Source organism: Culex quinquefasciatus, chromosome 2 (assembly GCF_015732765.1).
Source record: "Culex quinquefasciatus strain JHB chromosome 2, VPISU_Cqui_1.0_pri_paternal, whole genome shotgun sequence".
Classification (NCBI taxonomy): domain Eukaryota; kingdom Metazoa; phylum Arthropoda; class Insecta; order Diptera; family Culicidae; genus Culex; species Culex quinquefasciatus.
This window is the reverse complement of record NC_051862.1, coordinates 161,248,954-161,263,257: the sequence shown is the minus strand read 5'-3', so window position 1 is coordinate 161,263,257 and position 14,304 is coordinate 161,248,954. Positions and strand designations below refer to the sequence as shown.

The window sequence follows — 14,304 nt, the reverse complement described above, 5'->3', positions numbered from 1 at the left end:
TACCAAAAATGCGAAACATTTCACGTGAAATATTTCATAGGCTTCCAAAGCACCGGGAAGGCTAAGCAGAAATTTATGGTTTTGATTGCCTTAAATTCTAGCAAATTTTGATATAAAATATCGATTGTTTTGATGTTAACATCATATTTGAGACCTAAAGAATGCCATTCACCTAGGCCACAGAGTAAGACAGAGTTCGCACTGCCTCTTGATTTTTGGTTCAACTTGGTGGTACATCGCAGGTACATGGCACGCCTGCTACCAGCAAACCTTATGGAGCCAAAAAATTCAATGACATTTCTTCGGACTGGGCACTCTGGGTTACTCTGTGCCCTAGCCATTCACTAAAATTTCAGTCCAAATTTGTGCGATTCATTAGCAAAAATGAGTGTCCGGAATTCGAAGCAAAAGTGTCCGGATTTCGAATCAGCTTTCATCAGTGTCCGGAATTCGAAGCACAACAAGTCATTTTAATTTTCAAATTCTGATGAAAAATTGTTAGAAAAGACATATTTTGCATGCATTCTCTTAAAACTGACTGTTAATACTACATCCTGATGATATTTCTTCATTTCCAACTTATTACATGATTTTTTGTCAACTATAACGAAAATGATATGCTACTAAGTGTCCGGATTTCGAATCATGACGTTACTGATTGCTGCAAATATTTCGAAAATATTAAAAAATGTCACAAAATGAGCAAACAAATTAGGGAACAAAAAATATATCTTTTCATAAACTTTGAATTTCAAATAATAACGAATTGAAAATGATTTAATTTATATTAAATAAACTTTTTAAATTTTATGTGTGTTTAAAATCATTTTAAAATATTTTTTTAATATTTGAATGAAGGTGTACAACAGCGCAAAAAGCTTTTTTTGTAAAAGATATTCGAATCTGAATTTCGTTTGAATAAATTTTATCATGTCTCATTGATTTTTTTTTATACTGTAGTGTTGAGGAAATTAAACTTTTAAAAATTGCAACGACCATTGAAATTTGAATGTTTTTTTTATATATAATAAAAATGACAAAACCTTGGACAAAACCACTTTTAAGCCATAATTGGAGAAATCCTCCTCCCACGTGCAGACTGATCGGGTCGAGGATCGGATCGTTACATTTCTTCTTTCTAAAAATAAAAATATAACTTTATAATGTATATTTTACAAATACTCCCCTTTTTACAATCTCCCGGACTTTTGTTAAAATCTTTTTTTTTAGCATAACTTTTGAAGTACTTAACTAAACTTTGTAATTTTCATTAGCGACTTATGGGACCCACATCAACATCAATTTGATTCTTAGTCGATATGTATACGTGAAGGTGGGTCTAGGAACAAAGGTTAGAATTGATTACTAGAAAAATTGTAGTGCTTCAATGAACCTCGTATTTTTAGAAGCTTCTAGAAACAGTATCCTTGTTCAAATCATGAATTGTTTAACCAGACTAGAAGTTAAAATCAAGTGATGCTCAGAGATAGCCATAAACGACGCTGTCTTACATTGTGATGTGATGTAATAATTTTAATAAGTTGTGAAGTTCTGTACAGCTCTGGCTACATTCTGTACATCCCTCGTAACCGAGCCGGTTCTCTCGCTCTCTGTTTACTGATAGTATACAACGCCGCCGACAACGAACAGCGCGATACCAAGCACTGTAGCGGTATACACTTATATGTACCGTTGTATACCTGCTCGTTCTGTGGGTAGCCAATCCAGAGAGAAAGCAACAACCCAGAAGTCTAAAGATCATCTTGAACATCAACACACTTGCTTGTGCTTTCGATCGTCTCCGCGACCGGACACGTTTTGCTGTTACTTTGTAGATTAACCTGCGATGAGTGCGCCGCGGTTGTTTCGGGCCGTCATCATGGGCGCACCCGGTTCCGGCAAGGGCACGGTGTCGTCGCGGATCGTCAAGACGCTAAACATGGAGCACATCTCGAGCGGGGACTTGCTGCGCGCCAACATCGAGCAGCGCACCGAGCTGGGCGTGATTGCGGACAAGTTCATCCGGGAGGGCAAGCTGCTGCCGGACGTTTACATAACCAAGTGTATCCTGGGGGAGTTGCAGAAGCTGAAGGGTCGTTCGTGGCTGCTGGACGGGTTCCCGCGTACGCTGGAGCAGGCCGGCGATTTGTGGCGGGAGGAGAAGATTGACGCCGTGATCAATTTGGACGTTCCGTTTGAGGTGATAGTTGATCGGCTGCGGAGTCGGTGGGTGCATCTGCCCAGCGGGAGGGTGTACAACATCGGGTTCAACGATCCGAAGGTGCCGGGCAAGGACGACGAGACGGGTGAGGCGTTGAGCCAGCGACCGGACGACAATCCGGTGGCGGTGAGGAAGCGGCTGGAGATTTACGATGCTTGCACGCGGCCGTTGAATGAGTACTTTAAGCAGAAGGGCGTTTTGGCGACCTTTTCCGGCCGGACAACCGACGAAATTTGGCCCAGCGTGAAGCAGTATTTGGAGGAGAAAATCAAGTAATTCCATGTTGGTGTGTGGTGAGGGGTGAGCGCGCGAACGACAATGCGTCTTTTTGATGGCGATAGCACAAAGTTAGTCTGTACAGCACAATAAACGAACTGATAAGCGTTAGTGATGAGGGTTTTGATAACGTTGTTTCGCTTGTTACGAAAGAAAGGACTGTTCGGATGCGATGAAAACAGCGCGTCAAGTTTCGGCCAATGTGGCCAAGGGTTCTTTCGCTTCTACCACCGGGGGCTCGACTTCCAAGTCCGGCTGGACACACTCTTCTTCCTGTTGCGGCTCCGACTCGAGGTCGGCGCTGACAAATTCGATCTCTTCCACGCGAGTTCTTCGTTTCAGAATCCATTGGTAGAATGAAAAGGCCTGCCAATCCCGTAGGATGAGTTCCTCGGTGACGCTGCTTTGAACGGCTGGATAAAGCAGCTCTGTGAAGTTCATCTCGCTGATAAATCTATCGCTGTTGGCATCTTTCCACCGAAGTAATGCATCATCCAGCTGACCTTTGACCACCCTAGTTAGTGGAGTCGCGTAAGCAATGTGCTTCTTACAGTTGCGACTTTCGTCCGGATTGAAGGCCATCAACATTATTCCGAGCTTCCGACAAGCCTTCCAGAGATCTAACGAGACGTTTGGCCTAGTTCCGTCTACAAACAAGATCACGGGAAGTTTGACCCGGTTTAGCATTAGAAACTTGAAGAACGTCTTCGTCACATAGTTGTAGAATGTGTCCTTGGTCATCATTCCGGTGGCGCTGTTGCCACATCCGTAGAACAGCGGAACCGTAGCGGCCAACTCCAGGGGAATCGTCTCCCGGTACGGATAGACGATCATCGGAAACGCTAGCCGACCAGCTGCCGACGTAATAAAAGCTGCCGTAATAAGGTCCGCCCTCTTCGTTCCGTTAACCGGCTTTTCGAAAGACTGCGCAATGTTGAACGAAAAGCCAAACCCAATTTCATTGCACTTGAACAGTCTCCCAGGTTCGCTGAACACGTCCAGCGCTTGCAGGTGTTGGTAGACTTCCTCGAAACACTCACGATCCGGAACCGCAGCTGGTTTGTCCTCGCCGAACGGTTCCACTTGCAGACAGGCCGTTACGCTGGGATGACGTCGCTCGAACGCCCGAACCCAACTGGCACCTACAAGAAGCAACATTTCATTAACCCGTCCATCTCCGCCCCCCAAACCAACCAAACCTACTCGGGCTATTATCCTTGATTTTTTTGGTCTGCCGCGGGTACGTTTCCAGGATCCACTGGGCGGCCTCCAGCAGGTCGGACCGCTTCACTGCCATACCCGCGTGACGCAGATCTTCGACCCACTCGACCATTTGGCGCTCCTCCTGGGCGGTGAACGTCGGCGTCGGCCCGATCCGAACGTTGCGGTCCCGGTTCTCGTGAAACTTGGCCAACGTCGAGCGGGGAACGTTGTAGCGGCGGGCCGCCTTGTTCAGCGTGAGCTCCCGCCGGTCCAGGGCTTCCAGCGCGAGCTTGAGGTCGCGCCGGCTGTACTGCCGGATCTTGGTGCCCTTGGCCGGCATGTTTTCTTAATTAAAAGTAGCTTAAACAAGTTTTGAGCAAACAACACTACGATTGGCGATGTAAACAAACAACTGTCAAAGCTGTTTGTTTATTTTAGGGTGACCACACCCAACGTTTGACAGGGGCTGGTTCAAATTAGTTTTTGAACCCAAGCAAGCTTCACATCTGACAAGTCTGTGGTAATTTAGTGCAGATTGGACTCAGAACATGGAACAACATCAACAACCGCTCAACTCCGATAAGGACAGTCAGAACTCAACCCGCTGTCGGCTCTGCACGGACCGTTGTCCACCGAACAATGCCCTGTGGAATCGGGACTTTCGCGAGAAGCTTCAGGATGTCATCTGCGAGTGGGTTAGTAATCCGGATAATCGGAAACTTCACAATATTCAACGAAGATTCTCGTGTTCCAGATCAGTGTCGGCCAGTATCACCACGCGGACAGCGTGTGCGACCCGTGCCGGAGTACGATCGAAGAGTTTCACCAATACAAGAAAAGTGGCCGAGAAATAATCCAGTTGAAGCGATGCCCCAAGCCAGCGACCAAAAATGCCAAATCAGTCCCATTCACAACCGTAGATACCTCCTCACAAGAGCTCATCAACGGTTTGCCCAAGAAGCAGTACTTCAAGCAGAATCGCGTGCGAAACGGCCTCCGTTACGACGTACGCTGTTACGTGTGTGAGGCCGTCGTCCCTAGGCGCCGCTTCGATGGCCACATGAACCGGCACAAGGGCCTGAAACCGTATCCCTGTGCCCACTGCGAGGAACGCTTCCCTTGCAGGCAGAATTTGATCCATCACACCGCCCGAAAGCACGCCGATGGCGAAGCAATGCCGTGCCCCGATTGTGACCAGGTGTTTACCAACCGGATAGCCTTTATGGATCACCGCGCCCGGAAGCACGCCGAGCGGAAGTACGTCTGCCAGGTGTGCGGTTTCAAGTGTCGCCGGCCGCACCTGCTGAAAAGTCACATGCGGATCCACAGCCAGCGGCGTGATCTGGTGTGTCACCTGTGCGGGAAGAGCTTCAAGTGGAAGATGGCGTTGAGTGTTCACCTGCGCACGCACACCGGTGAGGCTCCGTACGCGTGCCACGTGTGTGCCGACCCGGCCCGTAAGTTTGTCCACCGGAATATGTACGTGGACCACATGCGACGGTTACACCTAGGGGAGCCGATTGCCAGGTTGGGCTCGAGTAAGGACGCATCAACGGGATGAGATTCCGGAAAGGACTTCGGATATAACAGTGGAAAATAAATTATTTTGTAATATACGGTAATGGGACCAAAAAACGATAACTGTTTCATTCAAACAAGAAACTCTTGAAAGATATTTAGTTTTTTTTTCATAAATTTTACATCCTGTTTTTTTTTTGACGAAGAACTTCGGCTCTTTAAAGCCGAAAAAAAAAAAGTTTTCAGCGGCGTTGTTAAAAAATATGTTACCTACATTCTCAAAAGTTGACGAAGAGTGGCAAGTGGCAAAGTCTCTGGAACACAAACTATGAGCTCATAAGGTTCTTGAAAGATGCAAAAATCGTTAATTGGCTCACAACAGGCAAAAACCAAAACGCACGGATTTTAAGCGAGATTTAAGAGTGAGTCCTCGAGCAGAGCATACCCATCAGTCATACTTTTGAACGGGTTCTCCGTTCGTTCAAGTTCACACAGCAACACGAAAAATAACAGCTCTGAGAACGAACGCTCGTCTCTAAGAAACGTTCGTTCAGTAGGCTTTTTTGAAACGAACGGAGAACCCAGTTCAGAACTTCAACATTTTCCTTTGATAAGACCTCAGTAGACTAGCTAAACTTCATTGACATCCGTTTACATATCAGTACTGCTAGCTTAGTGGTAACAATTAGGTTTAGTAATCAGAGGTAGTGAGTTTCAATTCCATTCAATTCAATTGTGTTTTTATTAGAATTTAACAGTTCTGCTCCAGGATGTTACATTTGCAATTCAGAGATTTGGAGAACCTTTCAACTGAGATCAATTCATAAGCCTTTGCAGGGAGGATACATATTTCTAAGTTTAGATTTTGCTAACTGGGTGTTCTTTTAGGGAAAATAAATTTTGAGAAAAAACCCTAGATCTATATGTTTGGCTTAAAAACTAATATCACAGTTGTTGACGGAGGAGTGCTTCGATGAGCGGATTCGTTGACATCCCACATGAAGTCCTGAAGGTTCTCGTTGCCCTTTCGATGCTTGCGTCGATGGTGTCGACGCCGGCCAGCTTGTGTAGATCGTCGGTCGGGTACCACGGGTCCAGGTTGTGCACCATCTTGAGCAGCTTGTTCTGCTTCACCTGGAGTCGCTTTCGGTGCGATTTGGTGCAGTTGCCCCAGACCGCAGCAGCGTAGGTCAGCATTGGACGGATGATGCACTTTATCACTAGCGACTTGTTCTTGATGCTCAGCTTCGACCGCCGATTCAGCAGGGAGTAGAGCGCTTTGGTGGACCGATCCACCTTCCCGATGATGTAGTTCACGTGCTTGTCGTACTTTAGCTTCTTGTCATGCACCACACCCAGGTACGTGACTTCGTCGTCCCACGTTGCAGGCTGACCGTTGACGCTGATCGATCTGCGGGGAAGGTGCCGAGCAGCACGCCTCCTGGTGAAGAAGATGGACTGGGTTTTCCCAGCGTTCAGCTTGATGCGCCACTTCCGCTGAAACTCCTCGAGGTTGTTCTGTGCCGCTTGTAGGTGGGTGACGACGATCTTCGGGTCCTTATCCGATGCCAAGTATGCAGTGTCATCCGCAAAGAATGCGTACGACACTCCATCGATCATCGGCACGTCGGAGGTAAGGATGTTGTAGAGAGTCGGGCTCAGCACTGATCCTTGGGGCACGCCGAAGGGGATGTTGTGGACGGAGGAGCGCTCGCCATTCACCGTCACCGTAAACGACCGCTTTGTCAGGAACGACTCGACGATCTTGACCAGGAACGGCTGGAGGTTCGAGCGGAAGAGCTTGTAGACCACGGCGTCCTGCCACACGGAGTCGTAGGCCTTTTCGACGTCGAGAAGGATCATGCCGGTCGACTTCCCCGCCAGGAAACCGCGCTTCACCATCTCCGAGATACGGGCGAGTTGGTGCACCGTTGAGTGCCCCGGCTTGAAGCCGAACTGCTCGTGTGGGATGAGTTGCTCCGTCTCCAGGTGACGGTTTATCCGGGCGAGGATCACCCGTTCCAGGAGTTTGCTTAGGCTGCTCAAAAGGCTGATCGGGCGGTAGTTACCTGGATTGGTTATGTCCTTGTTCGCCTTTGGGATGGCGATCACGTTCGCGTGTTTCCAGCCGGCCGGAAAGTAGCCCAAGGCCAGGCAAGCGTTGAAGATTTTGGTCAGGACGACCAACCCTTTTCTTGGCAGCTGCTTGAGGCACGTATTCCGGATTCCATCTTGCCCAGGAGACTTCCGGTTTTTGAGCTTGCTGATGATCGCCTTGACCTCTTTTGGCTTGACAAGGGCGGCCGGAGGCACGGGAGGAGTTGTCGCTCGGATGTGGCCAAGCGCGTTCTCCACAGCGGCCGATGTTTCGGGATCACCTGGTTGCTCGTTGTTGTGGGCAGCGGCGAATGCACTCGCGAGAGCTTCGGCTTTCGCTGAAGGGCTCGCTACGAGGTCTCCGTTGACGTTCAGCGGGGGGCTGTACTTGACCGTGTTCCGGAGGTTGCGGGTAAGCTTCCAGAACTTGTTGCTGCCGTTGTCCAGCGTCCTTAGCAAGGAGCCGATGTTTTTGTAGCGGTGTTCGGCGCTTTTGGTGCTGATGACGTTGTTCAGGTGGGTCACCACCGCTCCGATGAGCGGGTCCCGTCTTCGGATGAACTGTCTACGCCGCACGTTCCTCAGCCGGATTAGCAGCTTCAGCTCGTCGGGAATGTCCTTCTTCTGAGGTAGGATCCTACGCGAAGGGACAGCGGCTTCCTCAGCTGCTTTGAGGATGGCGGTGAACTTGTCGATGGCGTCGTCGATTTTCTCCGAGCGATCCAGATCGTTGATCCAGCTTGCGTTAAGGTCGACCTCCCGCTCGATCGAGCGAGCAAATGTGCTCCAATTCGCTCTGTCGAAGCATCGGACGAGTCTTCCAGCCGGGGCGACTGGAACGTCAGCGTCGATCGTAAAGGTGACCGGCAGATGGTCCGACGACAGTTCGACGTGCGTTATCGGCTTCGACATTTGCACCAGGTTGTTAGAGATGACCAGGTCCAACGTGGAAGGTAGTGAGTTCGAATCTCTTTTTTCCTGAACTAGAAAAGCAGTGATTTTTTTAAATCACGGTGGCAATAAGTTTTCGTTTCCATTTTAGCTTTTTAACCGTTTCATTTAGTCTCCGTATTCTCCCAGGTGGAGTGTCTCTTGATTTGTATAAAATTTAATTTCAGTCGTCGTCAAAAAGTTGGTACACAAAAAAAATATTTCAAGAAATTGAGATTCGAACTCACTTCCTTTGAATACTGTTCTTGAATGTTACCACCGAGCTAACTAAGCTCTGTACAAATCATTCTACTGAATGTTTGTTTAAGTTTAACAGTTGCCATACACCCTTACCAAAAATCATGATTTTTTGAGTTCCAAATCCCACTTTTCATACGATTTTTTGAGTTCAGGTACTACAACCATAAAAATGGTTTTATGGGTTGAACTGAAAAATTCATATGAAAAGTGGGATTTGGAACTCAAAAAATCATGATTTTTGGTAAGGGTGTAGAGAGCCTCTGGCTACAGGCGGTTCACAGAACGCTTTCCAAACTTTGAAGAGAACGGCACGAAAAAGTGATGTTCTGTTTTTGGAACGAAGTCAATGGCTCCTGCGCGGTGGGTTCAGTTCGTTTTGAAGAAAGAGAACGAACGCAGAACGGGTTCCGTTCAAATTGCATGACTGCCCATCTCGCATCGACCTTACCAATCTGCCTGAAATTTTCAGGGGTTGTTTGAGCATATCAAACTAGCATCTGGGTCAAATGTGAGCACTCAACGGGAAGTGGGGAAATTCGGGACACAAAGTTGTATGGTTCAAAAACGTCAAAAATCTGTAACTTAGGCAAAATTCAACTAAATTACAAAATTCAAAATGCATCTGAAGGGCTTAAGAGCGAGTCCACGAACAGGGCATACCCCTTTGTATCGAGGTTTTTAAGCGAAGATGGCGTTCGAATGGTGAACGCCCGAAATGTCAAAATCACGCAGTGGTACCAACATTACGGAAAAAGTGTGCCATGGTATGACAGCCACATTTTTTTCTAATGTTGGTGCTACTGCGCGATTTTGACATTTCGGGCGTTCACCATTCGAGCGCCATCTTCACTTAAAAACCTGGATGGGACGTCGTTTAGATCTCACCAATCTGCCTGAAATTTTCAGGGGTTGTTTGTACATATAAAACTAGCATCTGGCCAAAATAAGAGCACTCTACGTCAACGGGAACACGAATATAATAAAATTATCACCAGAAAATGGGATCTAAGGGGTCCCCCGAGCAAAAATTTACAACCAAAAAAATCACAAAAAGTAAAAGTGTCTATTTAATATGTTAAACCACCTTACCCAAAGCGTTCTCAGTCTCAGATGGTAGTCCCAGATGCCCCTACAAGCTGCAGGTCGAACCGAGTTGATATCTGGATGGAACACTTTTTTATTTGAGTTTGAAAATTATGCTATTTTTTCACCAAAATGCCAATAACTCTCTTTAGATTTAACCAATTGGGGTGCTTTTCCCTTCATTTTGTTGCATTTTTAAGCCCTTTCAGATGCATTTTGAATTTTGAAATTTAATTGAATTTTGCCAAAGTTATAGCATTTTTCAAATTTCTGACGTTTTTGAACCTTCAAACTTTGTTTCCCGATTTGCCCCACTTCCCGTTGACCTATTTTGGCTCATATTTTGGCCAGATGCTAGTTTTATATGTACAAACAACCTCTGAAAATTTCAGGCAGATTGGTGAGGTCGATGCTAGATGGGTATGCTTTGCTCGTGGACTCGCTCTTAAAACATGCTGAATTCTTCGAAAATTCTAAATGCTTCGAATCACATTTATTAAAAATCAAATTCGTTTTCAAGGATTACTAGATCTAGATGTTACCAGAAAAAAAAGCTTCTTAATATGTTTAACCTTAAGTTAAAATGGATGAAAATAAACGTTATTATGCATGTTTCTATTGTGAAATTGACTCAGAAACACGAATATGATAAAATTATCACCAGAAAATGAGATCTAAAGGGTCCCCCGAGCAAAAAACACTATTAGAAAATTCACTAAAAGTAAAAGTGTCTATTTTCTGTGTTAAACTGCCTTACCCGAAGCGTTATCAGTCTCAGATGGAGTCCTAGTTGTCCGACACAAGCTTCAGGTAGAATCGAGTTGATATCTCGACATTTTTTTGATTAGGTCCTATAAACATATGAAAGACAATAGCTTATAGGACCTTTTCAAAAAAAAAAAACTTTTTTATTTGAGTTTGAAAATTGTGCTATTTTCACTAAAATGCCAAAAACTCATTTTAGATTGAACCAATTTCATTGAAGTTTGCCAAAGTGACAGCTTTTTTAAGATTTTTGACGTTTTTGAACCCCTTAAACTTTGTGTCCCGATTTGCCACACTTCCTGTTGACTTAGGGCATCTCCAGTTCTGGGGTGCAAATCAAATACCGAGATCAAATTTCCCACCTTGAAAAAACTCCGTCATCCCCACCGCTACGGTAGCAAATTTGCCACCGAAACAAGCGCACCGCGGGGGGCAAATATAGGTTTTTATCATTTTTTGCTCTCGTTTACCTTCAAAATCAATAATTATGTGTTGATTCATGCCTAGAAATGCTTAAAGTTCATTAAACTTTTTAATCCTATTGAAAATTTCAAAGAATTTCATTTTTTGAAAATGTCGAAAGTTAAACCATTTGCTACCCGATTTGATTCCCACCTAATTTGCTCTCGAGTTTGCCCCCGAGTCTCCCACCGCGCGTAGCAAAGCAGGTATCAAATTTGATCTCAAGTTCATCTGTAGAAGAAAAATATGTGTCGGTACCTGTCGGGTACTCATTTTCTGATACCCGACAAGTAGGTACCGGCAAGCCGGGGGCAAAGTTTTGAATGCGTGTATCGGAGATTTTTGTATGTCTGATCTTGTGTATGATTCAAAAATTTCAAAAATTTAAAAATTCAACAGCAATTTTTATTGTATTTTGACAGACTTTCTTGCCAAATAGTCCAAATTACTATCTTTTTCTAAATTTAAACAAATATTGGAAAGTTGTACACCAAATTGTTGGAAATATTTTTTCTTATCCTTAATTCTTATCTTAAATGTAGCTTTGCTGCAAATCCTCTATTCAATTTTTTTTAATTTTTTTTTATTTTTTTTCCAATTTTTTGATTTTTTTTTAGATTTTTTGAATTTTTTTTTTAATTTTTTTTTGAATTTATTAAATTTTTTGATTTTTTTTATCAATTTTTTTTGAATTTTTTATTTTTTTTAAAATTTTTTATTTTTTTAATTTTTTAAATTACCAGACTTTTTTTTTGAAAAGGACCTATAAGCTATTGTTTTTCATATGTTTATAAGACCTAATCAAAAAAAACTCTAGATTTTTAAAATTTGCAAATGCAATGCAAATTCTTTATTTTAATTTTTTTTTTAATTTTTTCGATTTTTTTTTAAATTTTTTTCAATTTATTAAATTTTTTGAATTTATTTAATTTTTTTTTTATTTTTTTATTGTTTTAAATTTTTTTTATTTTCTTTTTTTTAATTTATTCAATTTTTTGAATTTATTTTTCTGATTTTTTTAATTTTTTAATTTAAAAAAAATTAATTCTTTTAATTTTTTAAATTTTTTTTATTTTTTTCTTTTTTTTTATTTTTATATGTACAAACAATTGAAAAAAAAACCGTGCATGATTCAATTTTCCGTGCATCATTCCATTTGCCACGGTAGCAAACCAGCAGAATAGCGGGTAGCAAAGGGAAATCCCGAAGAACTGAGAGCAAATTTGCTACCGCGACAGGTACCGCGGTGGGGTTGACGTCGGGTGCAAATTTAATTTGCTTCGATGTTTGCTACCCGCGCTGGAGATGCACTTAGTTGATTTGATTCGATTTTTGCCACCAGCGCTGGAGATGCACTAAGACCCTCGACCCTCGAAGTTTAGAAAAGAACTTCAAAAGTTATGCCAAAAAAACGATTCTGAAAGACTGGAAAAAGGTGTTCTTTGTAAGAAAAGCCGTCTTGTTAGGCATTTTAAGAAATGTATTTGAAACACCTTTTCCAATGAGCCACAAAGATTAAAGATCTGACAACCCAATCAAAAGTTATGAGTTCTTAATTAATATTTTAGTATTTTTTGGAAGTCCGATGTCAGATACTTCGATGAAAATGATGTCCAGATCTATCATGATATTCGCCATTAGTTGGATAATTGAAAGACCTTTCAAATGAGCCTAAAACATCGAAGACATGTTAACCCTACCAGATGTTATGAGCACCAAAGTGATGTTTTAGTTTTATGCCATGGCGTAACGACCTTGACTTTTTAAATAAGCTGATCGATCTGTTTTATCTAAAAGTTGCGAAAAGCTGAAAAAAGACAAGTGTTTAGAATAGGCTAGGCATATTTCACTATCAGGTATAACATACCTAAATTTCAAAAAAGTGTTGAGACATAGGTACAGAGAGTTCTACAATTTTCAAATAGAAACGATATCTTATTGCTTCCACTGGCAGGTTTCGTTCAGAAACATATTTAGAGTAGCAACAGTTGATCGTAGGACAGTGTTCAAAGTTACCTTACTTTTTCATAATCACTTCCCAATCGGAGGTCATCAACGGGTTTGCACAGACAAGAACGCAGACGATTTAGTGTTTTGAACTTTTCTCACTTCCATTCTGTGTGGCCTTTTATTGTTCGTTCCAATATCCGCATCCCGATTCTCGCTCTTCCTTGATGTTACTGTCCACAAAACATCTCATCCAGCAAAAAAACAAATTCTCCTGCCATTTCAAACCGCGCCGTCACCTTACGCTATCGAACCGGCGTTCGACGCGATACGGGGCCACAGATCGGCACATTCCTTCGCCACGGGACCGGTGATGGCCGAGCCCTTCATTTCGCCCTTGTTGTTCACTATGACCCCGGCGTTGTCCTCAAAGTATAGGAAGACACCGTCTCGCCTGCGGAACGGTTTCCGCTGCCGGATCACGACCGCGGGCATGACCTTCTTACGGAGTTCCGGCTTACCCTTCTTGACGGTGGCCACGAACATGTCGCCGACGCCAGCAGCGGGCAGACGGTTCAGACGACCACGGATGCCATGGACTGCGATCACGTACAGGTTCTTGGCACCTGTTGGGAACCGGAAAAAGAAAGGAACCACTTTTAGTACCAGTGTGTGTTTACAAACGCGTTTGAGGTTAAGCAACCAAAACAACACCACAGTAGGCGATTGCACCCCTTGAAGAACCACCATCACCACCAAAAACGAATCACAACACTTCCGTTTCCGTCGAAACTCACCTGTGTTGTCGGCGCAGTTGATGACGGCTCCGACTGGCAGACCCAGCGAGATGCGGAACTTTCCTCCCGCGGATCCTCCTCGTCCTGTGTTGCAGAAGAGAGACAAGAGAAACAAAATCCACATTAGCCATCATCACAAATTTTAACAATCACCGATTTTCGAAGTTTCCACCGCGAAACCAGCCAACATTCAGCACCCACTCGAGCTGGGACACTTCCGGCACAGTTTGGGCACAAATTCGAACGGAAATTGGCTCAAAATTACCTCTTTTCGACATTGTTTAGCTGGCAGAAAAATTGAATGTGTGCTCGACACTAGCAAAGATGCCGCAAAAAGAACGACAGCGACGACAGCCGGAACTCAACCTGTCAAAAGCCGTGGACCCAGGTGGCGGATCGCAGGAAACGAAACTGCCCAGTGAGTTTCGCCGTATTTGATGGGCACTGGTGCAATGAGGTGTGGGCGAGGTCTGACTGAAAAGGATTTTCATTAAAAGTTATAAAATTTGACATGGAGAAATAACATTTTTTGATGCAACCAATATGTTACTTTTTTGAGAATCTAACTCACTTTGTACCCCTAAAAATCGGCAAAAAAAGATCAATGTTTTTTGAATGAAAATCTTTTTTAATTTGAGCATTTGAACGCACAGGTACGCACTACAGAGCGGATTCGTTAATTCGAATTTCGCTACTTCGAATGTCCGCTAATTTGAATGCTCGCTAATTCGAACGTATTCGAAT

The 14,304-nt window shown here is 43.9% G+C and overlaps 4 protein-coding genes across 4 annotated transcripts; 2 read left to right on the top strand and 2 right to left on the bottom strand.

Annotated features, from left to right (window-relative positions):
- Nucleotides 1–1,668: 1,668 nt before the first annotated feature.
- LOC6043734 (GTP:AMP phosphotransferase AK3, mitochondrial) lies at nt 1,669–2,612 on the top strand. The gene has a single exon (XM_001861319.2). It carries the CDS (start codon nt 1,847–1,849, stop codon nt 2,495–2,497), a length of 651 nt encoding a protein of 216 aa, XP_001861354.2. The 5' UTR covers nt 1,669–1,846; the 3' UTR covers nt 2,498–2,612.
- Nucleotides 2,556–4,128, bottom strand: LOC6043733. Its single transcript, XM_038255554.1, has 2 exons — nt 3,701–4,128; nt 2,556–3,639 (listed from the first exon to the last, which is right to left on the bottom strand). Exons 1-2 carry the CDS (start codon nt 4,038–4,040, stop codon nt 2,684–2,686), a joined length of 1,296 nt encoding a protein of 431 aa, XP_038111482.1. The 5' UTR covers nt 4,041–4,128; the 3' UTR covers nt 2,556–2,683.
- Nucleotides 4,129–4,212: 84 nt separating this feature from the next.
- Nucleotides 4,213–5,322, top strand: LOC6043732 (zinc finger protein 555). The gene is made up of 2 exons (XM_001861317.2): nt 4,213–4,395; nt 4,455–5,322. The coding sequence occupies exons 1-2, from the start codon at nt 4,249–4,251 to the stop codon at nt 5,259–5,261; spliced, it is 954 nt and encodes a 317-aa protein (XP_001861352.2). The 5' UTR covers nt 4,213–4,248; the 3' UTR covers nt 5,262–5,322.
- Nucleotides 5,323–12,901: 7,579 nt separating this feature from the next.
- LOC6043730 (60S ribosomal protein L23) lies at nt 12,902–13,955 on the bottom strand. The gene is made up of 3 exons (XM_001861316.2): nt 13,826–13,955; nt 13,561–13,644; nt 12,902–13,389 (listed from the first exon to the last, which is right to left on the bottom strand). The coding sequence occupies exons 1-3, from the start codon at nt 13,836–13,838 to the stop codon at nt 13,064–13,066; spliced, it is 423 nt and encodes a 140-aa protein (XP_001861351.1). The 5' UTR covers nt 13,839–13,955; the 3' UTR covers nt 12,902–13,063.
- Between the last annotated feature and the right edge of the window lie 349 nt (nt 13,956–14,304).

Coding starts and splice junctions, on each gene's coding strand:
- LOC6043732 (XM_001861317.2), top strand. CDS start 4,249: ATGGAACAACATCAACAACCGCTCAACTCCGATAAGGACAGTCAGAAC. Junction 4,396..4,454: donor AGGATGTCATCTGCGAGTGG/GTTAGTAATCCG, acceptor CTCGTGTTCCAG/ATCAGTGTCGGCCAGTATCA.
- LOC6043730 (XM_001861316.2), bottom strand. Junction 13,390..13,560: donor CAACTGCGCCGACAACACAG/GTGAGTTTCGAC, acceptor GGTTCCCAACAG/GTGCCAAGAACCTGTACGTG.
- LOC6043734 (XM_001861319.2), top strand. CDS start 1,847: ATGAGTGCGCCGCGGTTGTTTCGGGCCGTCATCATGGGCGCACCCGGT.
- LOC6043733 (XM_038255554.1), bottom strand. CDS start 4,040: ATGCCGGCCAAGGGCACCAAGATCCGGCAGTACAGCCGGCGCGACCTC. Junction 3,640..3,700: donor AATCAAGGATAATAGCCCGA/GTAGGTTTGGTT, acceptor TGCTTCTTGTAG/GTGCCAGTTGGGTTCGGGCG.